Genomic DNA, 15821 nt, shown 5'->3' with positions numbered 1-15821 from the left:
TTGGTTCGATTTAGACAATTTTTGGTCACAAGTTGGCATACTACTTGTATAAACGCATTAGTTACACAAACTTTTACCCCGATACAATCATTGTTGCCTGATTTGCATAGTGGAAAGTGAAAGAATCAGATGAAATTTGAAATTGTGTTATATGAGATGTAGGCGTGGATGTAGTTCGATTTCACCCATTTTCGCACCATAATATAGGAATGTTAAAAAAATGTTATATACATAATTAAGTTGAAATCGGTTAAGCATTTGGATATTTTATTGTTAACCCACAAGTGCCCCTAGCTACTGCGATCCCCTGTGCCAAATTACAGTTCTAAATCTTAATTTAGCTAATTGTGGCAATTTATAGGTTTACGTGTGGGCATGGCAGTGATTCGATTACGAACTCGTCCATACTTTTTGCCAAGAAATACGTGTACCTAGTTTCATTAAGAGATCTTAATTTTTACTCAAGTTATCGCTTGGACAGACGAACCGACACTCGGATTTCGACTCGTCTCATCATCCTGATCATACATATATATAATTTTATATCTAACTCGATTATTTTTAGGTGATACAAATAACCGTTAGATGAACGAAACTAGTATAAAAGTCAACCCTATTACTATGCATTCCTTACATATACATACATTCATCTGTATACAGGTTTGCGTACATGTGAAAGCAGTGAAGTTATCTTCGCCTGCGAGCTCAAAGCTGACCTAGACGAATTGACGATTTTATATGTATTTGAATTCCATAAACTGACGGGCCCAGCAGCTTTGTAAAGCTTTTATTCAGATGTCGTCTAGACTTGCTCACAGCAATTCTGATTCATTAAGTAATTTACATGCTCTCGAATATAAAAAAGGTTTAATAAATAAAAGGAACTTTAATTAAGCTAGAAAATGGCCAGGTGGAAAGCTCGAATCTCTTCCAATCTCTAAAGAGTACATTAAAAGAGAGTGCATCAGTAGCCAACCTTAAACCAAAGACCACAGTGGAGACTAGAGATCTCCATGCCCTAACGACAAAGGAAGAAGTCATAGAGAGCGCTCTTGGAGAACCAGTGCCTGACCCGAAAATAAACATCTCTCCACCCAACAGTAGAGAGCAGGTCAGAGCATACATAACATGTACTAAAGCAGATACAATGCTAAGACAGAGTTAAAATCGGATGGATTAGCTGCAGACTACGACTAAAGCAATCTATTAAAAGATGTTTCCGTTGCCAGGATACCTGGCTTGGGATTGCAAGGGGCCAGACAGAAAAGGGCAAAGTATATGTATAAAATGCGGCCAACCGGGCATAGGCTTAAAGAGTGCCTCAAGCTTCCAACCTGCTGCATATACACAGAGGCCAAACTTAGCCATATGGATCACCTACTGGGCTTAAGTAAATGCACGGTATTAAAAGACTTCGTAAACAAATGAAAGTTCTTTAAGCCAACATGCACAGAAGTAAAACAGCGAACGCACTCCTGACTCAAATGACAACGAAGCACCATTACGACGTTGTCGTTATAAGCGAGCAGTACAAAAGAAAACATAATGGAATATGGATAGAAGACAGCAGTGGAACTACCGCGACTTGGAGAATTGTATAATCTTCACGACGCGAAGAAAGAACTAAAGCGGGCTATCGAAATTAGCAAAAAAAGCAAAATGGGAAGAGCTTCGAAACGACCTAAACATAAACCCGTGGGTTCTAGGGTATAAATTCGTTATGAAAAAAGTAGTGGTCGGACCCCACCTCTCCATATGAACGCATATAATTATTTCCTACACATGAAACACCCCTCTTCACCATCGAAGAAATGCAAACGGCGGCAAAAAAACTTAAACCAAACAAAGCACCCGGACCAGACGGTGTACCAGCAGAGGCACTAAAAATAATCGCCGAAAGCCGCCCAAACGTGATACTCGGATTGTTTAATACCTGCCTCAAGCCGGCGTATTCCCAGAAATTTGGAAAAAATAACAGCTCGTGTTAATTAGTAAAGGAAATGGTGATCCCGACAGCCCATCAGCATACCGGCCTCTTTGCATGCTTGACACAGCCGGTAAGCTTCCCGAGAGAATGATGAAACCAAGGATAGAAGAAGCAATCACGACGGCAGGCGGCTTTTTTAGAATGTTGTGAGGAGCGTAGAAAAAGCGCACAGAGGATGCAACAAAGTCGTACGAGTTGTTTTACTCCCAACCCTTGACTTTCGGAACGTCTTCAACAGCGCTCGATGGGAAAACATGATTGAAGCATTAGAGGAAAACTTTAAAATACCCACATATCTCAGCATAATGGTGATGAGCTATTTGGAAGACAGAGTCTTGCTGTATAAAACCTTTGAAGGACCACGACACTTGAAGGTCACGTCAGGAGCCTCGCAGGGATCAATTCTCGGCCCAGACCTCTGGAACATTAGTGACGACCGCATATTAATCCTCGATATGCCCGACGATACTTACCTAGTTGGCTACGCAGACGACATCGTCGCGATAAGCACTGCGAGAGACCCCGAAGAAGCGCGTAGGAAGTTAAACCAGGTGATGATCAGAGCACAAATGTAGCTTGATGCGAAAGGTCTCAAACTTGCCACTGAAAAAACCGAGCTGGTACTGTTAACAAAGAAGCATATTCCGACTATAATAGACATGAGGGTAACATGAGAGACAACGTACTGGGCACAAATCCAACACGCTGCGGAAAAAGCATCTAAAATAACCAGTCAATTGAGCAGGCTGGTGTCCAATATCGGAGGACCGAGACAAGAAAAACGGAAAATTTAGGAAAAATAATCGACGCAAATCCCTCGGAAAGTGAATCGCACAGCTGCTCTAAGGGTAGCATCGGCATATCGGGCAAGTTGTATATGTAATAAGCGGAAAAACACCCATCGACTTATTAGCATTCGAACGAAGGAAAATGTGGACGTTGAAGAAACAAGGAACAGATACTGCCGCTACAAAAAATGAAATAAAGAACGACACCTTGGAACAATGGCAAGCTCGCTGGGAGCAATGACGCCACGGCAGATGGACGGTCTGGCTAATCCGAAACACAAAAGAATGGTCCAACAGGAAACATGGTGAGGTGGATTTTAACACTACTCATATGCTATCCGGGCACAAATATTTTAGGAAGTATCTATATAAAATGGGAGAAGTCGAAGAGCCGTCCTGTATACGCGACCGAGGACGACTGAACACATACTTCTCAAATGCACACGCTGACAAACGCAGCAAAAAACGAGGAAAATTGGAAGAACGTGAAAAATTATATAGAAAACGTATTACGGATTAAAAAATGGGAAAATATGGAACGCCATCTTGAAGTAATACGTAAGCGGTTCCAGGGGGGGCGACGGTTCCCTAGAGGAGAGTTTTTTAGTGAACTGAATGTGGCACATACCATTGCTGTGACGACACAATGACGATGCAGAAGGCAATTTTCTCAACCTCCTCTGAAACAAAAAAAAAAATATTCTCACTGCAAAGATATATATTTTGTGAATCCGTATCAAGTGGTTATAATTAGTTAGAAGACCGAAAAAAGTGAAGAAGTTTTTCTGAGAAAACTTTAAATTTATTGATCCAAAAATAGTTTTCTGAGAAAACTTTTAAATTTATTGATCTAAAAATTTATATACGTATCTTTTAACTATATTTTAAGACTTAGTACTAGTAAAATCTTTATTTGGAAAAGAGCTACAGCTGATCTCCGGAGCTCTTCTCAAAAAAGACGTTTTGCGGTGTATCTCACTAAACTGGATCATCTGATATTAAAAAAACCAAACAGATTTCGTTAAAGTAATGTTAAATCTAGTAATTAATCAAAGGAATAAGCAAAATAAAATTTTTTGACAAAATGGCGGGTCTTCGAAAAACAAAAATATTTATCGGAGAGAAAAAATCTTCGATTAATTACTAAAAAATATATTTAAAAAGCTCGTGTTAAAATTTGAGACTAATCGGTTTAGCCGTTTTTCGAGTAATGTTGGTCACCGACTTTGAAAACACCTGAAACGCCAAATTTGCGTGTAACTTCGAAAATATTCACCGGAACGATATGAAATTTTCTGTGTGTATTCTTAAATATACATTAAGAAGAAAAAATGAAAAGAAATCGATTGTTTGAAAATTCTTACCTCAATAATTATATATAAATATATATATATGAATATGAATAGAATATTTAAAAATTGTATTAAAAAATGAAGCAAAAGTTATTTGACTTAAACGTTTTTTTTTTTTGCTTTCGATGATTTATTAAAAAAGAGAAGCAGTTTTTGATTTTCTGAGTTAACACAGTCTATACTATCTACTATCTATATCCGGCTTTTTTCGAGTGAGTATACTAATTATAATGAATGTGCTTACGTGCCAGTCCGACCAGAGCTCAACGAAAAATTAGTTAGATCGTATAAATATATATGCAGTTTGCATAACCTTAAGTTTAATATGATTATTTTCAATACTACGTAATAACTAAACATCAAGGTATCGTTATACAAATATTGTTTATCATAATAACTTTTTTATTATGGAGACCTAATTAAATGGAGAATCTTTTGATATAACTGTTTTATTTTCCCTTTGTCATTTCGGTTTGCTCTCTCTTGTGCACATTTGGCTTTGAATGCAATCCAATCATTTCTATTGCTCTCTTTATAAGGACCCCATTTAGAACTTGATCTGATGGAAGAACGAATTGACTAGAATTTTAAAATAATAAAGTTTGTTCATTACATTTTTTTAAATAATATTTGTTATAGCGCTAGAAAACTTACATTCCATATTCCCTCATTCCAATGAGTAGAAACACTCCATATAGCCCAGAGAGGAAATTGAGCCATCCCAATCGTAAATAGAATCCATCCCGAAACTAAAATATAATAATAATCTCTATAAATAAAGTATTGTACTGAGTTCATATTAATAGTTATAGTTTAAGAATATATGTAAGTAAAGATTTTGGTGCTTCTCTTAAGAAAGTTAATAGTTAACATACCAAACTCTTTATTACGATTCATAAGTCAAATATTGGAATTTTTTGAGCAATTAAATTTTGCAATTAAGGTATGTATATATGTACATATATATATACTGTTATTTGGCACACAAGATCACATTAGGGAGGGGCATCTGCAGTTAAATTTTTTTTTAAAAGTGGTGCCTCCCAATAATAGGTTTATTAAGTATATCTCCTAAACCGCTAAAGCTATAATAACTAAATTCACCGGGAACAAATGTTTTTCGCACCTCTACCCACAGGGTGACAACCCCCCAATATAACGGTACTGTTAAAAACTACTAAAAGCGCGATAAATCAAGCACTAAACACGCCAGAGACATTACATTTTATCTCTAAGGTGGTATGAGATGACTTTATAGGAACCGCGTTCAAAATTAGTCAGTGGGCGTGGCACCGCCCACTTTTAGGTGAAAACCCATATCTTGGGATCTGCTTAACCGATTTCAACCAAATTCGGTACATAACATTATTTTCATATTTCTATGTAATAGTGCGAAAATGGGCGAAATCAGATTACAACCACGCTTATTTCCCATATAAAACCATTTTAAATTTCATCTGATTTTTTCACTTTCCAGTATGCAAATCAAGCAACAATGATAATATCGGGGTAAAATTGTCTAAATCGAACCAAAACTGTTCAAGCCCCTAAGTACTAAATATGTGGACCCCAGTGCCTATTGTTGACCTTCTACCGAAAATATCGGTCAATCCACAAAGAAATCTCAAACGAGTATACCATTTGACTTTGCGAGAGTATAAAATGTTCGGTTACATCCGAACTTAGCCCTTCCTTACTTGTTATAACAATATTTTACTTCACGTCAGTGAAAATTAAATAAAAACTTTCTCAAAAGAGACATACGAGATACAAACTCAACCGAAGAGGCTAAATTTAATATATTTAGTTGATGTTAAAGACGCCAACCAGAAGATCGGAATTAATGATATTATGGATGTGCAGTTAAGACCAAGGTTCAGACCAACTCCATTCATGTTCAGCGCTAAGCCATTAATATAATAAGGTTTGTTAGAATTATAGTTAAGAAAAAACCACTTTCCCTCAATTTCTAATTATTGGTATATGGGGGATAAGGGAAATATTGACCCAATTCAACCCATTTTTGACATACCGACATACTATTATCAGGAATTAATTTCAAGTATATATCTCACACATTGACTGATATCCTCGGCAAAAAGTTGGCCATATGCTCTGCGGTCCACATACCCGGTAGTTGGAAGCTTGCATAGATTTCCTCTGATTTGGACAAGTTTTAGTCTTAAGGTGGCACACCTCAAAGACACTATTCATGCAAGTTTTTATGCGTATATTGATTGGTTATTGATTTGTATACTGGAAAGTGAAAGAATCAGATGAAATTTAAAATTGAGTTCTATGGGTTCGCACTGTAACATGTAACAGGTCCGGATATATGGGAATTCACCTAAAGGTGGGCGGTGCCACGTCCTTCGTCCAATTTTGACCGATTCTTATAAAGCACTCTTCTACCATCTTGAACATAAAACTTCATTATTCTGACGCGGTGATTTATTGATATATCGCACTTTTAGTAGTTTTTAACAAAACCTTTATATGGGGAGTGGGCGTGTTTATCATCCGATTTTAATTGTTTTCATGCTGTTATTGCGATTCATCTACCGAATTACAGTTTTTATTTTAATTTGCGGCTTAGTTATGGCTATTACAATGGTTTGATTACACCCATCTACAAACTCGTCCTCCCAATTCGACTAAGGAACACATGCACAAAGTTTCATGACGATATCTGAATTTTTATATATCATATAGATAAGTGTTTGGGATCTCTAAATTTTCAGTTCCAAAGGGACAAATTTCGACACATGCTCAGGTAAAATTTTTTTACTAACACACTTATAATTTTCGAACTGGCAAGACTGCTGGCAAGGAAATTTCAAAGACTGTACAATTTTGACACATGCTACCAGTAAATGTAAAATTACATAACAAGTATGCAAAGAATGTTATGCAAAAACATCAACATCTTTTGTCCATAATTTTTGTACTCTTGTAACATATTGTATTAGATTATAATGGTTTTGTTCATCTAACAGTTGTTTGTAGCACCTACAACTAATCGAGATAGATATATGGCAGATATATATATATAAATGATCAGGATGAAGAGACGATTTGAAATCCGGGTGACTGTCTGTCTGTCCGTCTCTGCAAGCTTTAATTTGAGTAAAAATTAGATATTTTTATAAAACTTAGTACACATAGCTCTTAGTACCGTAAGACGGTTGCGGACACTGCACGCCCAAAAAATGCCATTAATCAAAAACAAATAAATTGCCAAAACTAAGCTCCACAATAAGATACAAGACTGTTGTTTGCTATACAGGATTACATTAGAGAGCAACTGCCGTTTAAATTAAAAAAAAAAAAGTGGGCGTGGTCTCGCTCTCTGATAGGTTTAATATGCATATCTCCTAAACCGCTTAAGCTATAATAACAAAATGCACTGAAAACAAATGCTTTTCTCTATCGACAGTGTGAAAATGGGTGAAATCGGGTGACAAGCCGCCCACTCCCCATATAACGGTAATATCATATACCTAATATCCGGGTGACTTTATACCGCATATATCGGCCAATATGTGAGTTATCTCTATGAAAATGAGAGAGCGTTTTAAACAGTGGGAGCATTTTGTTAGTCTGTGTCATGTTAGTAGTATATGGTTATGGCAAAATTGATCAAATCTGGTTAATACTACCCTCAAATTCCATATACTACTTATAATGCTTTTCGTTATTCTAACCAGTTTTATGCCGAATATGTCGGTCAGTGAGTATTTATATATTTTTTATACATAAAATTGCTTTAAAATATGTTCGGGATGTATGTTTTCGCAACGCAAAATTAATATCTTTCTCTATCCCCAATATATCCGTCTTTCATCTGACTTTAAACCGTTCCGGTTTATTAAAATGTGATATTTTAATAAAATTAATTGGATAAGTTTTCTTAAAAATTATGTGAATGAATTCCGATTCTCTGGTTGAGGTTTTCCACATAAGCTTATAATATAAAATTTAGCCACTCTGGTCGAGTTAATATCACATTCATACATGTGTATATCTGACTTCAAGATGTTCTTTTTTATATAATTTTCGCTGACACGAACTAAAATATAGCAATAAAACTGGGACCAAGTTTATGGCCCTTAATATAAGTCAAGAAAATACTAAATTTGATTGTAATTTAATCACGATTTCCCTTAATAATGGATGCTTAATTCTTTCCCAACATTTTTTAATACCAGGATTTGGCACACCTGAAGGAATTTCCTCGCCTTTAATTCTTGCGAATTGCAAGAGTATAAAGCTCCAACATACTTTACGTAAAAAATTCAAACTTCCGTTTGATGTTATATAAACGTAAAATATTAGATATACAATAGTTGAATGCCGAAAATGTATGAAATCGGTCCACGTATTTCCCCAGCTCACATGTACTACTTATGGTATACTTGTTTACGTTAATTTGATAATTTAATTAAATTAAATGGACAGTTTTTCTTAAAAATAATGTGGTTTGTCGATGCATATGAATGAAATTGGTCAAGACCTTTGTTTAAACCATATAACCCTAATATACTAATTTCCGCTCCTCTAGTACAACAGCAAACTCATATACCCCACATATTAAATCTAACCCCTTTGGTTCAGTTTATAAATATCACATATGTATATCATGTTTGAGTTAAATAGCTTCTTTTCATTAAAGTTAACATTTCGGAGAAAAAATAGTATTGACACTAAAAATATCTGTGATCTATAAAAAAGTTAATAAGATACCAAATAATAATCGAATTATGAATGTTGAATTCTATCTTTTTATACTTTCGCAACATGTTGCAACAGAGTATAGTTTTGTTCACCAAACGGTTGTTTGCATCACCTAAATCTAACCGAGATAGATACAGATTTCTTATACATATATTTATACTAATATTTGGTGATAATCAGTGGATAGGTATATTTTGTCCGCCACCATGTTGAACTAATAATAAAATATACTAGACAGCAATGTAAAAAAGTTTCATAGAGGGCTGAACTTTGTATAGAGCAAAAAAATCGAATGAAATAAATGTTAGTAGTGTTGTATCACAAAGGCTAAAGATTTAGATTTAAAAGACTCTTTCTATGTGGTAATAGATAAACTGCGACCCCATATGCTACTATCTCTTATTTTAGTTTTGCGACACATTTTAATATGAAGGCCCTGTTGTTTAGCTTATGAAAGGCTTAGATATTAAAACAGAATAAAGAAAACATACATACCTGCTCTACATATGCATGTGTGTACCATACGTAATTATATGTAAGTTTTTGTTAATTTAGCCTTCTTAAGGAGACCTTTCAAATAGGTACCATAGGGGAGGAGGGTTTTCCGAACACTTAATTGCAATACAATGAAATAAACTATTAATTTCTGAAATACAAATATAACTTCATATTATGTTAGTGAATATCTAAGTATGGTATGGTGTATGTAGGTATACAAAAGTATGTAAGCTGTGTGTACAAATATATACCATAACAAAACTATTATACTCTGAAGCAACATGTTGCAAGAGTATAATAAATATCACTACACTGTGTTTGTACAAGTAGTTTCAGTTACACTAGATTTCTTGACCAGCAAAGTGCTTTCTTTAAACAATTTTTTTTTGGTTGGCTTTATTTGCTTCGGAAGATGGTTAAAAAGAACGTTCAAAAAATATGTTTAGCTTACGGTCTAGACTTTCCTGTAATACCGGATTGTTTGAAAGATTTAACCGCAATTGAAGAACGTCTCATAATACCTAGATCGTCTTTTATGACAATCCGTCCGTTAGGAAATAAAAGTTATAGTTCTCTTAAAGGTGCTGTTGTTAATATACCAATTTTTGTTAACAATATTGTGACATCTCTACCAAAGTCCTTTGATGACAAATTCACTTAAGAAGGTGTTTGGAATACAATCATGATTACATGATCGATACCATACTCCACGCAAAGATTAAGGAAGCTTTGCAATTCTTAGTGAATACCCCTCTGTAGCATGAGCACAATATATATATTAATGAGGATTTCAGAATTTAATAACCAAGAGGAAGTTCCGTTTGTTGCATCTGGAGAGGATTCCCGATTGGTTAAATTTTTTCATGTAGCACAAACTTCTCATGATAATCCTTCAGGTAATTATATTCCCACGAATTTTTTACCTTCAGAGCTAAATCCAGGCGGTCAAGAAACACTTTTGATATTTGAATATTCCTACAAAAAACTTGGACTATAACCATTTAGTCATAGCGCCAGGTGAAGGACAACGACCAATTGACATAATTTAAGATAATAATTCAGAAGAGTTGTCATTTGGAACAATTGAGCTTTTGGTCATCCTCTCTAAAACTGTTGATTCTAAAGATGTTTCGGAAGAGACGCGATTACTTGTGCTAGATATTTTCACTACCACTATCGACAAATTCTTAAGCTTTTTAAAGATAATGCCGGAATTTTTGCAGAACATTTTGCCACAAAGTTTTACTGGAAATTGGAGTTTCAACAGGATCAACCTTCGAGATCATCAGACATTCCCTGATGTCATTAGTTTTATTGACAATTATATTTCTACAGATGGTTCGGTCAGTCACTTAGAAAATAATTTGGGTTATCAAAAGCATAACCACAGTCGGTCTTGTTCTAGGGAAATAAGAGGACAACAGTTTTGTCATTTTGGTATATCATATCCACCAATGCCTTCAACTTAAATACTGTTATCTCTTGCAGAAAAATTCAAAACGTATGAGTACAGAAGACATTTCTAATTTAAAATATTTTGAACATTTCCTGTCTGATATGAGATAAAATATGTCTTTTGGCGACTATTTGTTAGCTGTTAGATCCAGTTTATCAAAACCCAAAATTTTTCTAAAAAGAAAACTACAGGATCAGATTTTGGAACTCCATAGCGCAAATATGGATATCCAATATATACTGGATGAATTTGATTGCTGTTCATATATAAGGTGTGAGCAAAAATAAACAGTAAAAAAGTAAACTCTAGTGGCGCCATCTATATGTCCACTACTGTGTTACAATCTGCTATCCTTTATTGACTTCCAGTAAAAATTTCATGACATTTCATCTATTGGAAACGAAAGGTAATGCGTTTTAAGTGTCAGTATGTTTTTGTCATCGGTGCGAAAATGAGCTTCGAACAAAGAGCCAACATTAAATTTTGTTTTAAAATTGGTAAATATTTTACTGAAACGTTTCAATTGATGAAACAAGTTTATGACGATGATTGCCTATCCCGTAGCAGAGTGCACGAGTGGTTTCAACGTTTTCAAAGTGGTCGTGAGGACATAAATGAGAAATGAGCCGAAACCCAAAAAATCGCGCCTGGAGAAGTCAAAAGTGAAGACAATGCTGATTTGTTTTTATGATTCCAAGGTATTCTACATTGGAGTTTTGAAGCGTTTGGTGCGCCGTATTCGACGTGCTCGGCCCGACTATCGCGAAGATGGAAGTTGGCGTTTGTTGCACGATAATGCGCCGTCTCATCGATCTACCGGGCAACGAGCTAAAACACTCGTTCGACATGCTTTGGGACCGTGCAAAAAGCTGTATTAAAGCAGGAAGAGACTATTTTGAATAAAATTAATTGATTTTGCCGATAAAATCATTTGTTCTGTCTTTTTTTAAGTCCTGTTTACTTTGGAAAGCACCTTGTATAATTAGTTATATTAACAAGTCTAACTGGGGAATTTCTAGGCTCTTAAATGAAGCTATAGCAAAGGTAAATGCGGCTTTGTTAAAAACTATACCACACCTTGTATAATTCGGTATAGACAGATTAACCCAGATGTGGCTAGATATGAGTATTTCCGCGAAATGGTAATGCTTTACTATTCATGGCGGAATAAACAGCAAGATCTTATTGAAAACGAAAATGAGCAGACGTGTATAGCACATCGTATTCTAATTAACGAAAATTAAAGAAAATATTATGTTTTTGAGCAAAGAGAACTTGAAAATGTTCTAGAAAGTCTTTATAATGAAATAGACTTAGAGAAAGGTGCACAAAATGAACTGCCTATCGTGAAACATGAGGGAAGAGTGTTGACACTTCCAGAAATTAACCCAAATATAAATTTGCTGGACTTGCATGGTGACGAGTCAACAGATAATGGCACTGAATCTGATTGTAATATTATACCCATTAAACTACCATCTTTAATTCCAGTTGAGGAAGTTCAAAGTCTAAATACTAAGCAAAGAACCTATTTGACACATTTGATGCATCAGCTAAAAACAAAAGTTGAGCCCACTTAGCAATGACATAGTTAATTCATTGTATTCCAGACTTATCGATTTAAAATTATTTATAATTGATGAAATATCGATGGTAGGCGATCGTATGTTTAGCTCTGTTGGTGCGAGATTAAAACAAATTTTCAAAACAGACAGCCCCTTTGGTGGTATACCGAGCATAGTGTTTGGTGGTTTGAAGCAACTCTCACCTGTTGGAGATAGGTGGATATTCTTTCCTAATCCCAATAATGCATACAGCACTTTAGTTGGGTCTCCTTTGTGGGAGTTATTTAAATACTTTAATTAACAGAAATAATGAGACAACGGGTGGATCAGGCCTTTGCAATTGCATTATTTTTTTTTTTCCAATGAAGAGGCAAATAATTTCAATGCCCTTAAGCTCAGTCGAATCCCAACTGAAGTTATCCTTTCAACTGCAAAAGACTCACTTAAAGGAATTGGTATAAGTGAAAATGAGAATATTGTGAAAAGAGTTAAACTTTTCAAAACTTCTGAAACTTTCATTACTCCTAACAAATTTTCTGAATCGGATCCTGTATTTAGGGAACTGAGGGAATTGAACACAAATAAAGCTCTGACAACAAGTTTCAATTTTATGAGGCCATCAAATTTTATTGCATAATGTTTAGAGTATTCACGCTCACATTAATAATACAATCAAATAAAAATATCTTCAGATATTTTATGTTATGTAAAAAACTTGGAGTTATCCTTGCGAAAATTTTGATATACCAGGATTTACTCCAATTCACGAGCTGAGGATAGATAGCACGGAAACAATCAACAGAAATAAACATGGCATTATAATATATGCAAAGCATAGTATTGCTAGCTTTATAGAAATAAAGGCTGTAAAGAAAATTTATTCAGTCCGCAAAGTTTTAGAAGCGGTTTTGTTTAAATGTTTCAATATTAATATTCTGGTTCTATACAGAAATTCAGCTTTCTCTGTCAGACATTTAATTGTAAAACTTCAGGAAGTCATTGCTTCTGAGTTATGTATGCAATCAAAATGTGCAAATTGTTGGAAATTTTATCATTTGTTTAATGTCTACAGAAGTTACAACAGGAAATCTGCTCCAAGAAAAAACCTTTAGTTCCCTGCTTGGTGTAGAATATTCAACTACACCTACCGGCACACAAATTGATTGGGCATTTTCAAACATGGATCCTGCCCATGTTAATGCAATTACTGTTGAGACAGTACACAGCTATCATGACAGTATTTGTGTCTCTATTTCGAACTAAAGTTTTCAGACTTACTGATAATATCGATATAATAAATAAAAAATTTTATTCATTGACAAAAACGATTTGTTTTCATACTCCTCAATACAGTTGTAATGCATTCTATATAAAATCAACTATTAGCGTATAACACAAAAAACAAGAACGATTTCTCATAATTTGATTAAACTTAGTTTACGAATTTCTCTAATTAATTTTACTGTGAAGGTAAATAACTGAGGCAACAGTTCCTACTTCTAATAAATATATAAAGAAATCTCAAACCGTAATCGTAAAAAACAAACAGTATACATCCATTTAACTTTGCGAGAGTATAAAATGTTCGGTTACATCCGAACTTAGGCCTTCCTTATTTGTTAATACATACATATGTACTTATAGTATACGGGTAGAAGATTATGTGAATTAGAATATATGACATATAAATTAGCCTTACTATTTGCAGAGTCTGGATACAGCTTGCCGCTATAAGTCAGAGGCTCTATGGATGTCAGCGAGTATATGAAAATTACGATCATTGATAATGGAGTAAGAGCTGCCCAACATAACCGCCAGTAAAAAGACACTTCACGCTTCGTCATAAATTGGACATCATCACAAAAATTGTTTATGCCTGCAAAAAAATATCACTGTTCTTAAAACCAATGATAGAAAAGGGTACTCAATATATACAAACTTAAGATAAGTATGTGGTTTTATGTGAAATATATATGTAAGTATGTGTGTTAATTTAATTTCTAATTAACATATACCTATAATCAGTAAGTAAAAACGAGCTAAGTTCGGGTGAAACTGAACATTTTATACTCTTGCAATTTCACAGATCAAATATGGCAAAACACCTTCAGATTTTGGAAAAACTATATATTATACAAGTAAGGAAGAGCTAAGTTGTAACCGAACATTTTATACTCTCGTAAGGATCAAAGCCGGGAAAATATTTTTCGATATTGGCAAAACTTTATATTAAACAAGTAAGGAAGAGCTAAGTTCAGGTGTAACTGAACATTTCGCACTCTTGCAACTTGCAAGGATCAAAGCAGGTGTTCGAAAAACGGATTTCAACTCGTTTCGTCATGCTGATCACTTATGTGGTATGTGCAAATCAGGGCTGTTGTAGAGTCTGATAGCTGTCGGAATCAGAATTTAATCCGATAGAAAAATGTATTAGGTGTCATGAATTCAGATATTATTGGTTTGACGTTCGAAACAGAAATTGTATCGGTTTTCGGGTGCCACGGAAACCAATTTTATCGGTTTTGTTATCAGAAACAAAGCAAGAGGATAGTCGTTGACAGATTTGAAATGTAAGTTAAGAAATTAATTTATATTAATATTACGATTTAATTTATTTTTATTTCTGTAGTGGAAAATGTAAGAATAAAACACAAAATGTCATTAATTTTATGGAAAAAATCCAGATATTTTGAGAGGATTTACAAAACGTAATTTAACACCCAAATGCGCCTTTATTCAGTCGATAATGTGATATAAATCTATAAGGTATTCATGTATACAATCATACAAGTAAATGCAATCCAAATTTCGAATGCGACTTCCCTGGTGCATTAAGTGGATTACTGTGTTCTCTCAATATCTTCACATTGTATAAATCTAAAAGTAACCAATCTTAAGTTTTTCAAAAAAAAAAATCTTATTAATGTCACGCTCGGCAAGGCTTGCCTACTAATTTTCTACGACTAAAACGTCCAACTGCCTCAAATTTGATATAGTGTGTTGCCGTGTTATGTTTTAAAATTTATAACTTTAACAATGTTTTCATTACATATTCAAATATTTTTCGATTATTAAAATTCCTTAAGATTAAATTTACATAATCTTGTCTAAATATTATTTATTGTATCAAAAAATTATAACATATAGAGATTATTTGTGTAACTGTTTGTAAAATCTAGGTATTTCGAGCAACAAGCTGATTATTTTGACTTTTATTGTTAATGTAATTACTATACATGAAGTGTACCTGATTTTATATATATATGTAACTATATTTTTATACTCTTGCAACATGTTACTACAGAGTATAATAGTTTTGTTCACCTAACGGTTGTTTGTATCACCTAAAACTAATCGAGTTAGATATAGGGTTATATATCTATAAATGATCAGGATGAAGATACAAGTTGAAGTCCGGATGACTGTCTGTTCGTCCGTCCG

General features: G+C 34.4%; 1 protein-coding gene across 3 annotated transcripts in view; it reads right to left on the bottom strand.

The window, feature by feature from the left end:
- Nucleotides 1-4405: 4405 nt before the first annotated feature.
- LOC106620876 (Nutrient Amino Acid Transporter 1) overlaps nt 4406-15821 on the bottom strand; it is a 72351-nt gene continuing 60935 nt past the window's right edge. The window contains exons 9-11 of one of the 3 annotated variants that reach the window (XM_014239526.3): nt 14080-14256; nt 4782-4876; nt 4406-4706 (exon numbers count right to left, since the gene is read on the bottom strand). In XM_014239526.3, coding sequence (XP_014095001.1) covers nt 4533-4706; nt 4782-4876; nt 14080-14256 — 446 coding nt within the window. In that variant the 3' untranslated portion in view covers nt 4406-4532. Of the gene's footprint in view, nt 4707-4781; nt 4877-9356; nt 9508-14079; nt 14257-15821 lie in introns of those variants that run through there. The other 2 variants (XR_011396759.1, XM_036362145.2) reach the window with 2 other exon arrangements.

This window comes from Bactrocera oleae, chromosome 5 (assembly GCF_042242935.1).
Source record: "Bactrocera oleae isolate idBacOlea1 chromosome 5, idBacOlea1, whole genome shotgun sequence".
Classification (NCBI taxonomy): domain Eukaryota; kingdom Metazoa; phylum Arthropoda; class Insecta; order Diptera; family Tephritidae; genus Bactrocera; species Bactrocera oleae.
The sequence above is the reverse complement of the archived record's forward strand: the minus strand, read 5'-3'. Positions and strand labels throughout refer to the sequence as shown.